Here is a 22,738-nt window from a genome sequence, read left to right as displayed (position 1 = left end):
GGTTCATAATGTCCCATTAATCATTCTGAGACATCTGATCTTTCCTTACAATGAATTCATATAGTCTTTAAAAAGATTGATATAGGGGGGGTCATGCGGATGCACGCAAGCTAAGGAAGCTTCGTGCACTCCGCCAACATAATTCACTATAACACCCGATCGCCGTACTGATCTGTCTCGCGGGACATTCCACATGGAGCGCGCACTCACAAAGGTAAACAAAGAAGAGAGACCGGCTGCGGGACCTGAGGGGGATATCCCTGATAGAAAAGCAACCCCTAGAAACTCTGCAGAGAGGGCCACAGCAGAGGAGGAGGCAGGGGGGAGATCTGCTTCCCTCAGTGAGCTGGATATGGCTGAGGGTGACGCAGTAATCACAAAGCAGGACCTCCAGAATATGCTTAGAAGAAATGCAAGCAGGCTTTCAGTCAGCTCTTGATAGAGCTGTAAGGGAATTTAAAACAGACGTTTCCTTACTGGCTAAAAGAACTATGGAGCTTGAAAATAAGATGGACATTTTCCTACAAAATCAGGTAAATATTGACGATGAGGTCTTGCGTTTCAATGACGAGATAAGAGCTATGAGGGACGGCATAGACGACCTGGAGAACGGAACGAAGGCAGAATCTACAAATCAGTCATGACCCCGAGTCCCTGCTACAAGATGGCAATCTTTTGATGGATAGAGCCCATAGAGCCTTAGGTCTGAGATTTGGTGACCCTAAAAGAAGCAGAGAAGACAACGCGGATGACGATCAATCGGCTGAGGGTGCGGTTGCCCGGAGATAAAAGATTTAAGACCGACCTGTGATGTTGTGGGTCTCTTATCGGTTTCGCGGCCATCTTTGACCGGAGATACGGTAACCCAGGGAAAGATACCCTGGATGCTATATCTGTTTACTCTTTTCTTTCCGCTTTTCTGCCTGTCCTAAATACTTTCCAATCCATTATAGTGTCTGTTTTACATACGGTTTGGAGCCTGCTGCCACCCCCTGGGTGCCGGTCTACTACGGATGAAACTAGTGAACACACGGAATGAAAGACCCGGTTAGGGAGCCTTGGCCAAAAGACTTAGAATGGCTGATGGTGGTTTGTTTTGAAACACTGGGGACACCAAGTGAGAGGAATCTGATAACAATTAAGAATGGGACTAGACAGGGTTGCTCCCTCTCCTCTTCTTTTTGGCTTGACAATTGAACCCCTTCCGGCAACAATCGGAGCTTCCCCAAATATACAAGGGATTAATATAAAAGATGAGTGTTACAAATTATCACTTTTTGCGGATGATATTATCCTTACTATAGCTAACCCATTGACATCTCTCCCGAATTTACAATCTGCTCTCTGGAGGTTGGGGGAATTGTCTGGGTATAAAGTTAATGTGGGAAAATCGGAAGCGCTAAATTTAACGTAAATGGAAAGGGAGGTCGACATTCTTAAATGACATTTTGACTATAGGTGGAAAAAGACCGATGTGAAGTATTTGGGGATATACCTTAATAGGAACTATAACTCCTTATATAAATAGAACTATCCAACCCATTTCTTCTAAGATTTGAAAATATCAACAAGTTTGGAATTCGCACTATATTTCATGGGTAGAGCGTATAACCGTGGTTAAGATGAATATTCTCATCAGACTTCTATATTATTTTCAATAATTACCAATATCTGTCCCACATACAAAAATAAAAGAAATCCAAAACCGTATTATGCAATTTATTTGGAAACTAAAACAACTGAGAATAGCTAGGCCAATTATGCTGGAGTCTAAAGAAGGAGGGGGTCTAGCGGTTCCAAATATGCTAAAATATTATATAGCCTCTCATTTGAAACAAATGGTTTATTGACACTCCGCGGGAGGGACCTATGCTTGGGTTGGATATGGAAAGCTCACTTAAATACCTGGTTGGCCTGCCTACTTTGCTATGGTTGAGCTCTAGGACCGGGCTTGGTAGACAGCCTGAGCCGGCGGTAATCGGGTATACTTTGAAAACTGTCAGTTAGCAAAAAAGAAATACAAAGTTATATGTCAACGCCATCTAAAGTTACGCCCCTGTTTGGTAATCCAGGGTTTTTACTGGGGTTTCAGGGTCGAGACTTTGAAACCTGGAGACATAGTGGAATTCTAGAGATGGGAGATTTATTAGAAAAAGATAAGTTGATCTCGTTTGAGGAATTGATGAGAATATATTGTTTACATCGAACAGAGGTGTTTAAATATATGCAGGTCCGACATTTTGTGCGCCAGGGCTTCTATGAGGAGGAATTCCCTAAATATGAACTATTTGAAGATTTATGCAAAACAAGGTCTGATCTCATCCCTGTGCCAAGGTTTAATCCCCCAAACTTGGATGGAACTTGGAGATTTGTTGTTTTTTTTATAATTACTACCCAGTGATCAGTGCAATTTAGTGCCTCGTTAAACCGATTCATACAAATTGACATCTAAAGGGAGGAACATTGCTTTATCATTTAAAATGCTGAATTCTGCATTCTGGTTGTCACCCTAACATGCTAGACTGGAATAATGTCAGGCTCTAAACATGGAGATAAGTTTTCAACCAGTCGGAGCACCAACAAGTCTGCTCATTGGAAATACAACCTCAGCTATGCATGCGAAGGTACCATGCTTAGGGCTCTCTAAAGCGTTATTGTCTGCGTTGGAATGGGTCAGGGATGATTGAGGTCGTCTTTCCACCCCAATAAGAAATGTATCTGCAAAAGCCACACAACCAGTGTGTCGCTCATTGTAATGAATGCTCGCCACAAACCGGACAGGACCACGAGGCCGAAGTGGGGATTAGAAAACACCGACCTAGAGACGCGAGGCCGCGTCCGGTGTGCAGGTTCGTAGTCGTGGATAGCTGGGTCAGGGTAGGAGAATGTAGGATATTTGAAGCAATCCGAGGTAGAGGATAGGAGACAGTAGGGTAGTCATAGGCAAGCCGAGGATTGAAGAGGGCAGGATAGGTAGACCAGGCAATGCAGGACAAGGTGAGCCAACAGATAATGTGATTAGTACATGTCACAACGTTTATGCTCAGCGAATACAAATACAAATAATGTCCCCGGCGCAAAGTGTGGTGATGATAATTACAGTACCATATCGAAAGACAGTCCTGTTTGAAAAGTCAGTCCTGGTAGTAGAATGATTCATCAACAATGTGAGGTAGATTTTCCTCTAGGCGTGTTCCCTTATGTTGTCTGCAATAACAGATAAAGAAAACACACCATTGCGCAGTATACAGACTCAATTGCCCCAACCTGAAGAGGAAAATCCCTACTTACATTATATTTTCTTGTTCATTCGGGGGAGAGAATCTGTTCTTTAGCTCTCTTCCTCCACCTTGATCTCCACGGGCCCCTCGTGGTTCCTAAGGTGGCTCTCTTCAACTCGGTCTGCGTCGTCCCAGGATCTCCTGAGGAAGTGACGTAGCGTCACGAAACGCGTAGGGAGGAGGAGCCTAGTACAGTGCACGTTGTAAGCTGTCACCTGCGTTGCATCTCGTGGTGTGAGGAGAACTTCGGGCGCTGCGCCGCTGACGTCATCGGTTGGTGCGCGACGTCGTGAACAACACACCATCGAGTGGACATAGGCTGCGGACGGCATTCTTGAGCGGCATGTTTGCCCTCGCAAAATGTGAGTGTAACATTGCTGCTTTTTAACATTGTTAAATAAAATTTGCGGAGTACACTAGGCTGTTTTTCAATTTTCTCCAACCACGGTTGTTGCGGTGTATGCTGCTCCTGGGACGACGCAGACCGAGTTGAAGAGAGCCACCTTAGGAACCACGAGGGGCCCGTGGAGATCAAGGTGGAGGAAGAGAGCTAAAGAACAGATTCTCTCCCCCGAATGAACAAGAGAATATCCTGTAAGTAGGGATTTTCCTCTTCAGGTTGGGGCAATTGAGTCTGTATACTGCGCAATGGTGTGTTTTCTTTATCTGTCATTGCAGACAACATAAGGGAACACGCCTAGAGGAAAATCTACCTCACATTGTTGATGAATCATTCTACTACCAGGACTGACTTTTCAAACAGGACTGTCTTTCGATATGGTACTGTAATTATCATCACCACACTTTGCGCCGGGGACATTTTTTGTATTTGTATCTGTATGGTATTGGATTTGAACAATCCATTGTTTATTGCCCCCTTGGCTGCATATGTAATCACATTGTAATCACACAATTGTTGTTATCACACCAATTAGTCTATCACTTGGATCAAGCGCTGGTAGAGAGTTTTTTTTTTTAGTTAGTTTTGTATTCACGTTTATGCTCAGCCAACCTCCTGGTGGAAGAGGCTGAGCCTAAATAGCAGGGCCGGCGAATCAGGCGCAGGATTGTTCAGCAGGCAGGAGCCAATCAGGCGACTGGAGTTTGATGGGGACGGAGCCTACGTCTTATCCTCACACTTCTAAAAACAGATCTCCAATCAGCTTTCCCTTGTTCTCAAGCATTTGTCACTGTGCCTTTTAATTCCTCTGACGTTGCTATAGTCTTTGTTCTGGTATTAAAACTATACTAGATTGTAAGCTCTTCAGGGCAGGGACTCCTTTTCCTACATTATACTTTTATGTCTGAAACACTTCTCCCCATGACATGTTATTTATATTATTTGTTATTTATATGATTGTCACATGTATTACTGCTTGGAAGCGCTATGCACATTAATGGCGCTATATAATTACATACATACATACTATTTTAGTCTGCTAAACCTGCCAAATACTGTGTTCTCGACCTTAATGTAACCAAGATTTGTCCATAGCTATAAATAGTGTTCACATTCTTGGTGTGAAATTTGCAGGTAAAGTTTTTTTGGAGCGAGTATTTTCTTCATTGAAGAATATATCATTAAAAACTATACAGCATTTTCATTCAGTAAGTACATGAAGTCCTGCAAGGTGGTTACCCTAATACATTGAAGCAGTTCGAATCACTGCTACTACAAACTTTCATTCTCACATTGTATAATAACCCTTAAAGTCAGTCTTCAGAGCTTTTATTTATACAATGGGGAAAAAAAACACGAATGGGGGGGGGGGGGAGAAACCTTTTATGATTGTATCAATCGTATAACACCAGGGACGCTACCTGTTAAATATATTCGTTGTCACTTGTCCTAGGTAAACCATTGCAGTTGAGTTCACAAGCCGAAGAAGTGTCCAGTTTCTTTGCCAAGATGCTTGACCATGAATACACCACCAAGGATGTCTTCCGCAATAACTTATTCATTGATTGGAGGAAGGTAACCAGTCTAATTACTTTTCATGTCATTTTGACGTCGGGCAGCATCCAGCACTATGGGAATAAAATGTAACTTTTTGATTTACAGAATACTGTATTTGCAAATAGGTTTCTTAACAGATTAGTTGTGTGCTCTCCTCTTGCTGTTTATTTTTTTTTACACTTTAGGGATACAAAACAACTAGATGCAACCACTGATGTTTTTAAAAGTTTACCTTTCTGCTTTGTTATAGAAAAACAGATAAAGGAGACGGTAGGTGCCCTCACAATTACAGTGAAGAGGTGCTCCGAAAGCCCCAGCGAGTTGGGGCATACCAGATTCTGGCAAGGAAGAAGACCACACTCCACTGGTCTTACCAACACCACTGGAACACTATCTTCTTTCTTCCCAGGATTTGTTACAGGACCATCTGGCCACCGCAAGTGTTTTTACATCATCCTTCTATTGGAAATAACCGATAACATTTTGAAATACAATAACCCACAGTATACAACCAGTGCAAATATTCTATGAGGGAATTCAAAATAAGGCTCTTTTATTGTTTCACTGACTTTTAAGCCCAAGGAAAGCAGCAGAAAAGTTGACATGTGCTGCTTTTTGGTTTTGTAGCCTTGCAAGAAAATCAGTTTGCTCTGGTATATAAGGAGTGGCTCAGTGAGTAACGACACTGACTGGCACTGAGTTTGAAGCAGGGGAGCCTGGTTCAATTCCCGGTGTTGGCTCCTTGTGAGTCACTTTATCTCCCTGTGCCTCAGGCACCAAAAAAACATAGATCGTAAGCTCCACGGGGCAGGGACCTGTGCCTGCAAAATGTCTCTGTTAAGTGCTACGTAAAACTAGCAGCGCTATACAAGAAAATGCTATTATTATGATTATTATTATTATTATATGTGTTACCAGCTGCTTACCTTTTAAGAACCACAGGGGCCTATGCAGGAAACTGCGAGAATGGCCATTCGCCTGTCTTAGAACTCGCCATGTTTTTGGAGGATTCCCCTCGCAGTATGGAGGAAGGTGCGCATATCTGTGAGAGGAATCCGGCAGAGAGATGGCGAGAAGTGCTCCGCTGGCAAGATCTGTCAGCAGAGAGCGAGATCCGCCTCTCTCTGCACAAATCTCGCCGGCAAATAAAAAATGTTTACATAACAATTGGATTAATATTGTAGATGTGCAGGGGGTCTCCGGAGATGAACCGCGTTGGTTTTATGTCCGGGGACCCCCTGCTTCACGAGATACAGGCCCCGTTATGGGGTGCCGGTATCTCCTATGCATGGAGATTGCCCGATCACGCACACAATTAATGCCAACCGAAATACATTACAAGCAAATCTAAACCAAAAACCCTATTCAATATTGTTATGCAAACACAAAACAAAGGCCAAAAAAATCTATTTCTAACTAACACGATCATACAATCTAAATTCACCAAATAAGCCACAATAAACAATTAAGGGAGTGTCCCAACATAAACCCATGCAATCATCATCATCTGAAATGACATAACTAATTCTACATTACATTTCACACACACAATAGTAACCAAACAGGGAAAAGACTTGTAGAAGACATGAAAAAATGCAATAAGCATTTGCAAAACAACCCTTTAATAAACATGTATGTATATAGCTCCATAGGGATATATATACATACATGGGCATGAAATGGACATTAAAAAAAATAATCTGACTTGTTAGAAAAAAAACAAAAAAAAAAGTTACAACTTAAATCAAATACATTTCTTTAGTTTACTTACCATTAGATGACCAATGACCGACTTCCGGGGGAACCGCTATGTCTGCAACAAATCCAAAGACAGGAACCAGGAACCCATAAAATAAAAAATCCTTTGTAATCCAATGTGGTGTCGTCTTTCTTGACTTTATACTCCATACCGTCTGTGGTCTTCTTTTCTGTGTCTTCTTCACCGTCTGCGGGGTCTTCAGGCTTCTTCTTCTGCGACGCACCGTCCATCTTCAGAGGGGAGGTCCTCTCCCCACGGCGTCTAGCTGGAAAATGAGACGACATAGGCTTTTATAGGCCTATGACGTCACATTTTGCATCAAATGGTTCTCACGGTCCTGATTGGTCCGTGAAAAGCATGTGATTTTGGATAAGGCTAAAAAAAATGTTGACGTCATTTAAAGGAAATGAAGCCAGCCAATCAGAATGGATGTGCTTCATTTCCCTTTAACATGACGTCAACAAAACCAACATGGCGCCGTCACATGGGACTAGAGCCAATGAGATTGTGGAAACTAAATCAAATATATATATATATATATATATATATATATATATATATATATATATATATATATATATATATATATATATTGTGGTTAGCGGGGATGAGTGCAGTGTGTAATCGCCCCAACGGTGGGTGTTTATGGCTTGCGGGTGGGTAGCTGGAGGCCATAACCCCTTCATGACCGTAGCGGTAATGAAGGGGTTAAGTTGACCCGAAACCCCCCCCCCCCCCGGAAGCCATAAACACCCCCCAAATTCCAAATACCCCCTTAATCCACTGCCGCTCCCCACACAAAGCATGGTAATGGATGGTTAATCCCTTCACTGCCTTAGCGGTTGGCCGCTAAGGTAATGAATTGGGCTGTTAATGCATTATTCCTGCTTCGGATGCATGTAGGGGGTGCGGGGGGGGCTTCGGTGCTGGTATTACTGGCTATCAGCTCTGGAGCCCCCCGGGATCAATCCGAGGCAGGAAAAGGGCCTGATTTTTTTTCTATGTCCCGTATCGCCACTCAGCACCAGCTTTTTGCCAACTTTTGTTGGCGGAGTGATTTGGAGAAAATGTCTCCATTCTAGAGCGCCGATCAGCGCTGAGATGCTGATCGGGGCTACTAGAATACAGCAGGTTTTAAAACTGGCGAGATATTGCTTCTCGCCACCCACGCGGCAAGTTTTTTTTTCCACAAAAAAAAACCAGCGGATTTTCCTCATCTCGCCAGTTTTTCGGCATTTACTGAATTGCTGTAGGCATATTTGCCAAAAAACTGGCGCGACAGGCCTTCTCGCCGGTTTCTGCATAGGCCCCACAATCTGAACACTGATGTTTGTCATATAATTGAAAAATGTGCAACCAATGACACAGGCAGAGCCCCCTCAAACAAACTGTTTTTGTTTTTATTTTTTCCAAGGTCTCTCTTATTTATTTTTTTGGGGGAGAGGAACTTCCCAAAGTATGAAATGATTTCAGGACTTGCTGGATGCGTTTTTACACAGTTGCAATACTTTTTTTTCTAGGGCATTTATGATCTGATTTATTAACGAGGTTAGAGTTCGTTTATTGCTACGACCACTAAACTGTATTTTTAATTACCTTAAGATTCCGGAAACGGACGTCTAAACAGAACTAGGGCGAGGCCTAGAACTACAGATGTAGCAGGTATTACCGCTCGCATTAACGCAACGCATTGTGTTAACTCTGCTGATCTTTAACACAAGAAATATACAGAATGTGGCTCAATTGAAAATGGTAACACGTACATTCTTTTTAACACATTATTTACCGTGTTATTTCTTGTGTTAACGGCGGTAATAACACTTGCTACATCTCTACAGGAGGCGCACAACCAGACTTCCGTAACAAAGGTACTCATTCTCCCTTATAATTACTGCCTATAAATAGTTTCAACCTGGACCATTTACATTAAAGCAGACCCGCAGGGTGGTAAAACAAATCCTGTTACTTCTCTCTGTTGGTAAGATCAGGATGAAGCTCTCTTTGATCTAAACATGAGGGACCTCATGATTTTGCGCCCACTCACAGCTGGGCTGTAATAAATGACAAGGTGGCTTTTTCTTCCTTGAGCCAAATAGCATCTTTGTCTTCGTCTCTTGACCTGTGTAAGACTCCCTGTCTTCTTTGTTACGCTGTAGCTGATGCTCCTGTCAGTGCAGTGCTGGGTTTCACATCACGCCCCTGGCCAGACATCTGCTTTGTTTAAAACATGCTCATGAAAAATGCATGCAGTACTTTCCTTTCTATTATTTCACTTTGTTACTTAGATTTTTTTTTTTACATCTTAAAGGACTCAACACTTGCTAACTAGCAGTACCATCAGCAGGGCAGCAATGGGTATGCATAATGTAGCGCTTTTTGAAGCTTGCAAATTATTGCGAGGTACTCCTTGAGAAAGCGCCACACTTGGTGTGAAACGCGTGGGAGGAGATTTTTTTTTGTTCATCTGTGTATTTTTTGTTTTCTATTTTTTAATATGTAATCAATAAACCTTTTTATTTTTTCATATCTTGTGAGTTCTGATTTTCTATGGGGTAGCAGTCCCACTGATCTATTATTTATAAAAAAAATAATAATAATAAATATATATATATACACAGTATAATCTACTAGGACACGTGTGCGCAAACTGAGGGTGGGGTGGAGATTTTGTTGGGGGGCACGGGCCGTTGCAGAGGCCCCGTGTTCTTCCCCACTGCATTTAAATTAAATGCCGGGGGATTGCGTGAGGCCCCTGCAACACTTTACTTACCCAGATTCAGCCACTTTATGACGCATCGCCATGGCAACGCGGCATCAAATGACGCCGCGGGGACATGTGGCGTCAAATGATGCTGCAGGTCACGTGACGTCACATGACCCCGCAGCATCATTTGACGCAGCTGTAATTTAGGGCGGGGGCATTGGCAACGCTGCAGGGAAGACAGGGGGCGCAGCACCATAAGTTTGCGCTCCCCTGACCTAGGACAAGGAATTATGGTACATGGGAAGTATTTGCACTCCTGCATAGGGATACATAGAATGACGCATGAGAAAAAGCTTCCACCATAATAAGTGACACTGGAGCATATATTTCCACTTATTTTTTGCAAATTTTGGCACGTCAGTAATGACCTCTGTAGTGACTTCCAAAATATATCGCTGTTTTGCTAATGTAGACAGCTGGGCTCCGGGTGTTGATTGAGTTTTGGTTGGTAGAGACTTTAAATGGACCTTCACATTGCAAAACATGATCACCTCTGGCATGTTCCTATTGTCAAACAAAAATACACACTATGCCAACCATAGAAATACTCCGTACCCAAGTGAAAGATTTGTAATTGCCCACCAGCTGTACTTCTTCTTTCCTTGGGAAATCATGAAATTGTAAGCACGCAACGATTTATGCAGCTCATCTCTATGGGCCATCAAGCTCCCCATTCCCCCTCACTCTGCAAACATCCATATTGCAGCTTCTCTTAAGTAATTATCAAGTTTCTGTTGGTCACAAGCAATCCTCTTAAAAGTCCCTGATGTTAGCACCAGCCATGTTCTGAGTGTGGTGCATTCAATCTTTATCCAGGAGGTTTATCCTGAGCTAAGCTATTTAAGTGATCTTAATTTTTCTGCATTGATTGATTGTTATGTTTTCTCACCACATGGAGTTAAGTGGTTTCCCTTTTAGTGCCAGTAGGGGCTGCAGTCCATGGGTTAATCACAAATGCAAAAACTGTGCAGTCTGCAGTCAGTTTAGAGGAATGTTACCTTACATATCTACATTATACAGTCCTATTTAAAGGCGAACACTTAAAGCAATTCTAGAGCCAGTAGGTTTATAGTAAGACAAGGTCACGGAAAAACATGTCCGTGTCTCTTTAATGCTACCATTATTTAACATCTTCACAGTAATTGGAAGTCAAAAGTATGGTTCACTTAGGAAAACAGATTTCCATTTTAATTCTATTTCTCTTTCATCTGTATTTAGAATGGCGAAATAGAAATTAAATGCCATTACACTATTTCCATTTATTAATCAGTTGGCTCCAATAATATGCATTGGCTCGGAATTGTAATCTCATTTCCTTCAAACCACAAGGAATCATTTCGGATAAAATGAAATTGAGTGTTCTTTAAAGCTTTTATGGAGGGTCGGACCTTTGGTCCACTTGGACTTCAGCAGGTTTCCAACCTTTCTAATTGGCTTGATGTCGTGCACACTGCAATTTATAGGTGCTGCTTTTTTAACTGTTTGAGTCATTACTTTTGTCTAATGAACAGTAATTTAGAAGATGCCAGCATTGTACAGCGCACCATAGTTTAGAAATAAAAGCGAATACAACAACATAAAATGTATCCATAAAAGATCTTAATGATGGCATTATTTCCAGCCAGCAAATCGCTTGATACCGTTTGCATCTTATTGGCTGATTAACAGTTGCAGATTTCCTCACTACGCAGATACAGTATATTGTACATTTCCCACCTATGTTTTCTCCTTGTCTTTGTTTTATTTAGCCATGTATTTATATTGTTCAGCCCTTTGAACATAGTGTATAAGCGGTTGCGCATAAACACTAACGTCCCCCTCTTGGGGGAAACGTATATATGGCCTTGTGTTAAGTAATTCAGTATAAGGCCTTAATGGCACCAGCCATGTTCTGAGTGTGGTGCATAAACTCTTTATCCTTAGCTAAGGTGTATTTATTCTTTATTCTTAGCTAAGGTGTATAAACTCTTTATTCTTAGCTAAGGTGTATTTAAGTGGTCTCACATTTTCTACATTGTTCTGTTTTCTCACCCCATAGATTTAAGTGGTTTCCTTTAAAAGTGCCAGTGGTGCTCTCAAACCACTTTTGTAATTGGTAGTAATAACCAGAGATGTGGTTTGCAAATTGCTAACGTTTTTGCAGGTTATCACGTTTCTAGATGTAGCAAAGGTTATTGCATCCACTGATTAACGCTGATTAACGCAGAATGACATCATTTTTATAGGATTCAATAGTAGTGACAATGTAGACCATCACAGAATATCTCACAATAACCCCCGCTACAGCTGTATATTTCACAAGACATTTGCAAAAACTATTCTGCAACCACAGGATCATATGCAGGATATGAGTATGGCCAGATAGCTGAACTCATCCCTCTTTGAAAGCACAACAAGTCCTTTAGTATATTCTTAACTTTATTGAGAGAGTCACAGCAAAATAAAGGGTACTTGTAGATGTTGTTGAGTGGTGAGACAGTGCTTCTCTATGTGAAGGTGCTTTTGTATGAAGGGAAGGTCAAACAATTTGCTTTTGCAAGGGAGTAGGTAAGAATAGTAGTACTCACTCGGCCTGTATGGATGAAAAGGAAGTATGTGATTCCTGTCACACAGGAAAGGTGATTGGACTGTGCTAACTGAACACAGACAGGGGAGTTGAGTTAAACCATCTCAGCAAGGAGGACTAAAGAGGTTGCCAGGTCTGGAGAGGGGAAAGTATCAAAAATGTAACAGTTTCCACTTGCACTGGGAGTTACAGCTGCAGGGAAAGCTTACATCCAAAATGGAGAAGGCTGGCAGTCAAAGCTGCAAAGGGAAACAGAAAAACAATCCTGTTCCGGGACAAAACAATCTTACAATGGTCTAAGTGAACTTTTGCTAATATTGAAACGAAGTTTCAATATTCACCTCTTTCACAAACTTGAGCAAATGTTTTGCACATCTTTAGGCCTGGGACATAGACATTTTGTCCGTGCAGAGGCGCGCTGAGGCTCAGGGAAAGCGGTGCTTTCCCTGGCCTTACACAGCGTGCCGTCCGTGGGGCGGGTCAGTAACCTCACCGAGCTGGTTCGCCCTCATTGGGCGAACCGCTCACGTGACCGGCCCTGCGCTCCGGCGAGCGCCAAATCTGAAAACTTGGTGAGAGACACGCTTCCGCAAGTGTGCGGAAGCGTGCGCGAGCCCCTGCTAAAGCCGCTCTCATTGCGGCTGCAGGGGCTCAGTGCCGAGTGTGAGCGCGGATCAGCACGGCTCAGCCTTGCTCACACTAACTATGTCCCAGGCCTAAGTCATCACCAAATTTGCCAATACAGTGCCTTCCTTTTTATCTAGTAAAAACAGACTCCTCTTGGGGGCTCCTTGTCTTTTTCTGTAGGAGATGACACTTGAAGAGAGGATGGTTATTATGGACATGGCCAAGTGCGATTTCAGTGAAATGTTCACCTACTACAAAGGGAAAATGGAGGAGAAGAAGAATAAATCTAAGGAAGATAAACAGGTAAAGGATACTCGGACGCGGTGCAGTGACAACCCTGCAACCTTTTCATTTGGAGACTCTAGGGATGATTTCAAATAAACTCCAGAGGCTTAAAAAGAAGATCCCTAATTTGTTACATTAAGATTAATGATAGAGTTGGCAACTGTAGAGAAGGCCACTTGACTGTGTAATGCTGGATGGGAATCGGAGGACGAGCCCAAGGTGAAGCGGTGGCATATTGTAAATTAACAAACAAAACAGAATAGTTTCAGGTGTGTCTTTAACTCTCTTCCTGCCAGAGGGACATACATCACTTAGGTGCAACTTGGTGAAGACATTCTTGAATGCTTGCTGTCATTCCAAATATCTACTGCAACAGAGAGATGTTTTTTCGCTTCTCTTTCCCAAAGCTAAATGAACTCCCAAGTTTTAAAGTTGCTGGAATTTGTGCATTTCAGTGCATATGATTAATAGCTTTGATTACAGCCAGACTAGAGAGAGGCAGGCGCGGTGCGGTTCTGTTCACGGCTATGCCAACGCTGCTAAATCCTGACGAGCCGCAACACCTGCCACTTAATTCCTGAGCCTGTCCACTGCGTCCCTGTCCATGATTTTCTAATGTGGACAAATGTCCGTGAGGGACCATGTCCAAAGCCCCAAATGTGTTGCACATCAGGACACTTTGAAAATAGAGCTGATCTCCACAGAGAATGTATGTGTCCAAATTACAAACACCTACTGAGAAAAATAATCAGAGACTCTTTGTGTACAAGTGTTTATGATTACCCAGTATTTTTTTGCAGCTAATAGTTTTATACGCCACGTCAAATGATTTTCTATACATCTATAAACGTGTGGCTGTTTTTTTTGCAATAAATATGCATGTAGGAGTATTAATGCAGATTCTTTTAACTACATAATACGCACCACGTATGTGTATAAAAATGTATATTTAGAACCACATTTCTACCCCACTATATCTTGTTTCCACTCTACTAGATTGTAAGCTTCTTAGAACAGGGATATTCTTACCTATTGTACCAGTATCCGTTACTGTTGTAAGTTTTATTATCATTGTCTCCTACGTCCCTATTGTTTGCACTATGAAACCTGTTGGTGCCTAAATAGTAATATTAAAAAATGACTTGTTTAGGACTGGTACACAAAGGAGTGTTGCACTGCAGCAAACTTGCAAGTCCTATTTGTTGAACCAGTTGCATTGTAATGTTCTGTCTCCTTTGGTACTGAAGTGGTTATTACACAGCCAGCTGCATGTAGATGCCTACAATATTATAGCAAATAACCATCTTGTGAATACGAACGTGCAAGAAGTAATTGAACCGAGTGATAAGGCAGCACCATCCATCCACCCATCTCACAAAGCCAGTATATCTTTGCTCTGCTTTCATGTTGCCTGTCCCTCCTAAATATGTCTTACCTTGCAGGTCTCCCTCATTTGCTAGGTGCTGCGCTCCTTTATCCCATCTTTAGGTGACACCTTGTCCGGTATCCTCTGTCTCAGTAAAGGGGTTACACATGTACAAATATTGTCCTACAGTCCCCTAGTCTCATTCATTTGGCTCATTAGAACGTGACCATGTTTCAGGGTCAGAAGAGAATAAAAGGTTAAACATTGAGTCCATCAGAGAAGAAGGATCTATATTGGTCTTAGGGAATCTACACTTCAACAACTCTACAAGGGGCTGATTAACGTGCAGTGCAGACAGACAATCTCTGTGCGTACTGGTCAGTGTGGTTGAACTCTAACTCGGTAAGTAATTGAGTATGAGTAGTGAGTACCACTGTTTGTTTATTTACAGAACTCAACTACCTCTCTCCTTGACAAAAAAAAGGATCTATTTTGAAGTCTCTCCACTGCAGTTTGTGTGACATAAAACTTGAAGTGGTTTAGAAAATCAGTTGTATTATATTTTAACAATTAATATGCACTTTTCTTAGCTCCTAGTGTAGGTAAACTCTCTTACAAAGTACCACTAGACCTTTCATGCGTCTGGTCTTACAAGGATTTTGTCTTAAGGCACCTCTCTTCCAAGTGCACTGACTAAGTAGAAATGTGCAAAGCTTTCAACAGCGTTTACGAACTATGCACAATTGTCCTTTTTCCCCCCGCACAAAGCCGCTTATCAGTCAGAGTTCAGTTGCAGCAAGGTCAAAATTCACCAAGCTTTTCAATGAATGATGCAAACTCCCATCCAGATCTGAAAATATGGGTTTTGCTTCAGAGGAGAAAGTTCTGGGCGAATCACTTGCGAATTGTGACTGAGCTTCGATTTATTGGTGAAATGGTGGAAATGTGCGATTCCTGAGAAACTTTTAACCCTTAAAAGTTCTGGGAGCTGGTTCGCCAGGAATAGATTGTAGTAAGAAAGAAAAACCATAAAAAAGTTTACAAATGCATTTTAAAAAAAGTTGCACATCTCAAAACGTGAGCAAAAGTGACAAGCATCTAATATAGCAGATCATTGTGTGCTATACCAGAGACATCCACGTGTGTACTGCCTTTAGTTTTGTTATTAAAATGGCACTAGGGCACTGAAAGAAATTAATGGCTGTTTCTTTTTCCCCCCCATACTTTTCCCCAGAAAATCAAGGAAGAGAATGAAAAGCTTCTGCAGGAATTTGGTTATTGTCTCATGGATCACCACCGGGAAAGGATTGGCAACTTCAAGATTGAGCCCCCAGGTCTGTTCCGTGGACGAGGAGACCACCCCAAGCAGGGGATGCTGAAGAAGAGAATCCTGCCAGAAGATGTCATCATCAACTGTAGCAAGTAGGAAATTCCTGACGTACTGAGCATGAAATAATACCCCATGCCAATGCACATAGCTTAAATCGTGATGCATCATAGACTGACATTTTGTATCATTAACGCTATTGGGGCATAAATACAATCAGTAACATCAATAACACACTTTCATTCAGACCAGAAATTGTTTGTGCTTACCACAATAATGTAAATAGCAAAAATTGGGCTCTATACCAGGGCTGCTCAACTGGTGGCCTGCAGGCCAAATCCTGCCTTTGTTGTGGTCCTTGGACTCTCTGCTTCTGCGAATTTCATACTAGTTGCTTAGGCAGCAAAGTGCAGCTTTTCACACTGACACGTGCATGTAAGTTATGGTAATGTGAATATATATGGTACAGATATTATAAATACTTGCAAAATTTGGAAAATTAGTATTCAAGTCTAGGATTGTATCTAAAATTACATTGCAATAAAGTTGTGGTCCTTCTACTTCAATATGTGTTCTGGTCAAGCCCCTTTATAGAACTAGTTGAAAAGTCCTGTCTATACTTTAAGGTAGGGATTATGCCAAAAAAATGAATTGGCAGAGTATGAAGCGATTGCATAACTTAAAGGGGCTGTTCTGTGGTTGGTGTGTGGCGCGCACGTCGAAAGACGCGCCGCAGCGGCCACTGGGGCCTGACCTTATGGAGAATCTCCTCTGTGTCACTATTTTCAGGAGCTCGTCTTGGATTGTTTGGCATTAGTAGAATCTTTGGTGTTTTTATCCCAAGTCTGAGTATTTTACCATCCGATTTAAATGGACATCTATTATGGAGAGTAATCAAGGTCCATCAGTGCTTGATAACTAGCGCCCTTTGTGGTTTGCATTTGTCTGCATTCTCTTGGCTGTTATATTGCTGTAGAAAAGCTTTTTTGAGCATTGTAAGTGATTACTCCAGAGTGGGATTCTGACCTCCAGGAACAAAGTCAGTAACAAATAAATGAACTGAAGTTACAAAAAGGAAATAGGAGTTTTGGCTCCGATCTTTCTTGATGGATTTCTTTTCATGATGAAGCAGTAACTGAACAGTAGGAATTACAGGCTCAAGCTATACAGTATTTTAGAGGTTATTGGTTTAACCTGCGCTGTCATGAAAGAAAGGAAAACTAGTAATTTATAGAATAACATAGCATTTCTTAAAATGCTCTTTGTACCGGAGTTTCTCCTAGTCTAGATTTATTTTTTATTTTTTGTTTAACTCATCTGCTTCTAGAGGTTCCTGCAAAGCATTTCCCTAAAGCCACGTATGGCAGGGAAGGGATGCACGCATTACACACTCCATCCTCAAGTCTTTTTTTACAGCAGCCTAAATGGCCTGTGTGAGCACAGGTTTAAGAGGCATCTTCCTTTTCTACTTATGGTCATTTTGGGCTACATGATCAGTGACTTCCTTGAGTGGACATCCACACTTCTTTGCACATTCTTGCAATGTTGGCCTTGTCTTGAGCTGTCTTGTTTCTCGACACTTTCTTCCTCGAACTACAATGGCAGCCTTTAGTTACATATGTTTTACACTCATTTCATTGAAAAAAACAATCTGCAGATTTATAGGGAATAAAGCACAACATGTTAATTATTGTTGCCAGTGGGTTGTTGGAAAAATAATTTGGAACAAGTTTTTGGCCACTTGCATAGTGGTTTTTTTTGTTTTGTTTTTTTAGTAGTTTTTTGTTTTTATGATTTCCCCAGATTACAGATATCAAAATGAAAGTCCTAAGCATTTCCATTGAAGATATAGCAAATGCTGCCAGTCCATTTAAATACAAATTGCCAAATCGATTTTGACTTGGATTCAAATTGTAACAATAATCAGTGAATTTGTGATTTTCCTTAACTTGATGAAACTAGTCAATTACTTGGAATGAATGACTGCCAATGTAGGCAACTCAACGCAAATTTGATGACATTTGTATCAATTGCAAAAACAAACATGTCTCATTCTCCATTAAAGATGTCCTGTTTTCTCTGGCTAGACCGATCAAACCTAATCACCACTTTAAAAAAACTAATAAAAGAATATATCTATATCTCTGGCAATGTCTTGCAGTTTTGGTGTCATCTAGAGAGGGAGAGCAGGAGTATGTGAGGAGAGGCAAGCACAGTAAAAATTAAATGTCTTCCAGAATAGAGTTGATCTTGTATTAACACAGGAGATACCTGGCAGTAATAGGAATGCATTAAAAAAAGCAATGTTTTTCTCATCCTTTTTAAATTACAGCGTGACTCTTTTGAAACCCTGAAATCCACTTTAAGTGGTTTAGTAATTGTTGTCAATAAAAGCGACTATTGCCTTCCGCTGCTAGGTAGGAAATTGGTCTTAACCCAGACAGCGCCAGAAAGAACTGAAATACCGTCCATGTTTCAAATGTGTTCTGATTTGCCATGGCATCTTCTGCCATAGTGCCTACAGTAATTACGGGTACCAGGGGGGAGAACAACTGCATACTAACCAGGGACATCTCTGTGCATGAACTGTTTATAGTATTCTGTTATGCATTTTGCACCGGCAATCCCATATACCACATTTTATGTTATGGCAGCACTGGTAATCCAATCCCATATAACACATCTGATGTTTTGGCAGCACTGGTAATCCAATCCCATATATCACATTTTATGTTATGGCAGCAGCACTCATATAACACATCTAATGTTATGGCAGCACTGGTAATCCAATCCAATATAACACATCTGATGTTTTGCCAGCACTGGTAGATTGCAACACTTGTAAACAAATAAAATGAGCAGAATATCAATATACCAGACCGCAAGACTAACCTGCCTTCAGTAACTCACAAGGACAGCCCTTGTTTATATCAGAGTATGTCCTTCAAGCTTTTTTTGCCCAGTGTGCTCTGCCTGTTGAGGATTGTTTTAGCTGGGATTACCGCTCTGCTTGCTTTCTTGACCCGTGATGTCAAAACACCTTCTCTCTCAAAAGGCCTTAAAGTTGGGCAGAGTTAGGCAAATTAGGAAACTATTGTTGGCTTTCAGAGAGCTGCAGGTTGTTCAATGTGAAAATGCAGACATGGGGATTACATAAAGGCAGAACAGTTGGTACACCTCCATTCAGAGAGAGGGATATCTCATTTGATTCATTTTAACACATTAATGGAATAACAGAACCATTTTACTGTTCTAGAATGGACCGTTCCAGCACTAAATGGGTTACGTACATCTGAAGAGGGGGGGGGGGGAGCTCCTTTTCTCGAAGTTCAGAGCTGAGGGATTAAGTGGTGTTGTAGAGAACTGAGCTGCAAATCTTCATAAAATCTTGGTGTTTGTAAGTACAAAATGATAGCCTCCAGATACCTGCAAAGCTTTTTTTTTGGGGGGGGGGGGGGTCCATTCTGAGAGGGCTGTACTTAATCTGCTAAATGCTCGAGTGGCTAAACTCGCCCTGATCTTCAATTGAGAAATAATAGGAATACGCTGCATTGTTTATGATTACAGTGTATAAACTGATGGTGGCGGTGCTGGTTTTGGGACTGACATCAGTTGCCTTCACAACCTCAAACTAAATCTGCTAGCAAAAGAGATCGTTCAGTAGTTTAAATCTTCTCATGGTATGTAATCCTTTAGCTGCACAGAGACTTTGTCATCAGTTTTTTTGTAACCATGTACATGAGGCCGATCCAGTTCCCATTTCCTAGGCTACAGATAGCTGTGTGATGCTCCAAACTCGAGACAAATCAACGCGCAGTCTTTAAGCATTTATAACATTAATGCATAGCTTTGATATCCTCCATAAACAAGATGATATACCCCACCTTATCACTGAGATAGCATATATATAACTCCACAGTGTTTCCGAATAGCTGGCCAGGATTCCACTTGCACTGCGGTGAGAATCCCCACCCCTGGTGTCCAGTCACAATGGCATCGGAGTGGATATGCAAACAATAAGTAAACCAGAGTATAGTAACTCACGTTTTGGTGGGGTATAATTCGATGTAAGTCCTTCAGGATATCCGTGTGCCTCCGTTTTCAACAGCTTACAGATGAAGGGAATGGAAAACAAAGCACTACTTTGCTGATGTACGGTGAATAAAAGGTTAACTCAAGTGCGTGCCCATAAAAAATGATTTATTGGTTCCAAAATATAAAACTACATGGAGGGGGTCCAAAGGGCCCCTCACCAACGTGTTTCGACCGTTGGTCTTTCTCAAGGTGTCTAAAGGAAATTAAAGTGTCAACATCGCCCTCCCAGATAAAAATCAAATTGTCGATATGCCTCTTATAAAAAGTGATAACTTGTCGATAAGGGTTTCCATATCCAAACACGTGAACTGACTCCCACCAACCTAAAAAAAGGGTTCGCATAGGAGGGGACAAAACTTGTGCCCATAGCAGTTCCACGTGTTTGGAGATAGAAAGCCCCATCAAACAAAAAATAATAAAAACACCTTGAGAAAGACCAACGGTCGAAACGCGTTGGTGAGGGGCCCTTTGGACCACCTCCATGTAGTTGTTTTATATTTTGGAACCAATAAATCATTTTTTATGGGCACGCACTTGAGTTAACCTTTTATTCACCGTGCATCAGCAAGGTAGTGCTTTGTTTTCCATTCCCTTCACCCATTTCCTAGGCCTCTGTTAAATATGCTGAAATGTCAGCTCCATTCAGGCGGCCTCACAGCATATTGAATTAGGGGCCTTCGTTTGTAGAAACTGGAGTTCATAACTGTGTCCGTTATGATTATCCACATTTATGATTTTGTAATCTCAAACAGTGCCCTGATAAAACGTTGGTATACTGATCCTTAAAACATTTTTAGCCTGGTATATATCAAGCTAATGAAATATTGCATTTTTCCATCTTCCTTTAGCTTTATAAACCTATCTTTTTATATGCAGCATCAACCTCATTTTTAACTTGTGTAATCTAAAAAAAAAATTATATTCTTCCTCTGTGATTACCGCTTGCTGAATGGCAGGTTTTGGTTTATATTCTTTGATTATTTATACCTGTATACAAGATTTTCCACTTCGGTACACAAGACAACAGGCTATTGAGGCTTATTGTATATGCAACAGCTCCACCTGCAGGGGAATTTTTGCACTTCATATGCTCTGGTTTTACACAATAGACCAAACAAACACTGCGTAAAAATCTTGCCCCTGTAATTCATTTTTTCTTTCCCTCCCAGCCAGATTACTGTATGAACGTCTAAACTTGCTCAGTAATACATGACTCGGTTCTACCTTGGGTTGAAGTTCTTCTGATTTAGTGGTCTAGGTTTCAAGGTCTAATTAATTTGAGGTCACTGGTGTGTTGTACTCCAAGGAGTCTTAAAACCTGTGATACGAGGGGAAGAACTGATTTGGATTGCAAATCATTTGCCCTCTTTATAAAAATAAATGCATTTTTTTTAACCTGAATTAGTGAAGTTGAACATTTATCAACGAGACGGACCTGAGGACTGTTGAATCGTTTTGGTATCCAAGTGCCAAAAGTTAGCCAGCCGTTCAGATTGAAAATATAATATATACAGCTCAACCCCGTTATAACGCGATCCGTTACAGCGCGAATCTGCTTATAGCGTGATGCAAGCGTGGCTCCCAATTTGCGTATTTATGAATACTTTACAACACGATTATTGGGATCTTAAATACTTTAATGTGCAATACATACAATTGTACATTATTTCTAATGCGATCCGCTTATATCGCGATGTGATTCTCTGGACCCCAAGCACAGCGTTATAAGGGGGTTGAGCTGTATTTTGTAGCTGGCAACACCTAAAAAATAGACTTCCCAACGAAAACCCAATATTTTCCTAATTTATTTCAGAGATTCCAAAATTCCTGAGCCTCCAAATGGGCACAGGTGGAAAGAAGTTCGTCACGACAACACTGTGACCTGGTTGGCATCGTGGACTGAAAATGTACAGGGGTCGGTGAAGTATATTATGCTCAACGCAAACTCTAAGCTGAAGGTAAGAACCAGTCTAGGTCTCCCCTGTTTTCTGCTGCATAACTCAATATCCAGTATAAGTAAAAGGGGAAAAGTGAATTTATTACTATATAACCACCCCGTGACTTGAAGGGAACGCGTGCTAAGAAAGTAGATTAAAATACGGGTAGTAACAGATGCAAATGAAATGTATCAAATATTACAGTGTAATTCACACTTATTTATCATGTTCACTTATGGGGAGAGTCTTACAAAATAGTCTGTTCATTAGAACTAATCACAATATGTAACATCTCTTTAACTTGAGATGGAGCTGAATACATGTTCTGTTGAACCAGCTGATTGTAGTCTGCTTACTGTACATACTAGTTATTATATACTTCTCACTGGGCTTTCAAAGTTCAGCACTTCTCTATGCAATTCCTCACAAAGCCACAGAACACTGATCTCTCCTGACTTACCAGTAAAGATTTTCTTCATTACTGTGCCCGTAGGGATCTATATCTTGCAAATGAAGCCGTATATTCAAGCTGCAGCCAAACACTAACATTTACCAAGCAGGGTTCAAATATTCCCTTGCCAAAAGAGCAGTGTGATTTCCTAATAAAGTCTCCCTTAGAGAACAGAAACCTTCAAACTGAGGGATATTTTTGCCAACTGCAAACTGTAAAATGGTTGTGTAATCGGAATACAGTGTGTGGGAAGTAGTCTCCTTGTTTAACCCCTTGTTTTTTTTTAGCTATGCCAATAGGATGTTCTATGTACGAACACACTA

At 41.3% G+C, this 22,738-nt stretch overlaps 1 protein-coding gene across 6 annotated transcripts in view; it reads left to right on the top strand.

Annotated features, from left to right (window-relative positions):
- The window catches only part of LOC142469922 (DNA topoisomerase I, mitochondrial-like), a 118,676-nt gene that overhangs the window by 81,569 nt on the left and 14,369 nt on the right, over window positions 1-22,738 (top strand). For all 6 annotated transcript variants that reach the window (XM_075576704.1, XM_075576701.1, XM_075576700.1 and 3 more), the window contains exons 8-11: window positions 5,135-5,256; window positions 13,135-13,257; window positions 15,840-16,027; window positions 21,841-21,985. In XM_075576704.1, coding sequence (XP_075432819.1) covers window positions 5,135-5,256; window positions 13,135-13,257; window positions 15,840-16,027; window positions 21,841-21,985 — 578 coding nt within the window. The remainder of the gene's footprint in view (window positions 1-5,134; window positions 5,257-13,134; window positions 13,258-15,839; window positions 16,028-21,840; window positions 21,986-22,738) is intronic.

This window comes from Ascaphus truei, chromosome 19 (assembly GCF_040206685.1).
Source record: "Ascaphus truei isolate aAscTru1 chromosome 19, aAscTru1.hap1, whole genome shotgun sequence".
NCBI classification, from domain to species: domain Eukaryota; kingdom Metazoa; phylum Chordata; class Amphibia; order Anura; family Ascaphidae; genus Ascaphus; species Ascaphus truei.
Note: the sequence above shows the minus strand (reverse complement) of the source record. Positions and strands in the feature narration are given on the sequence as shown.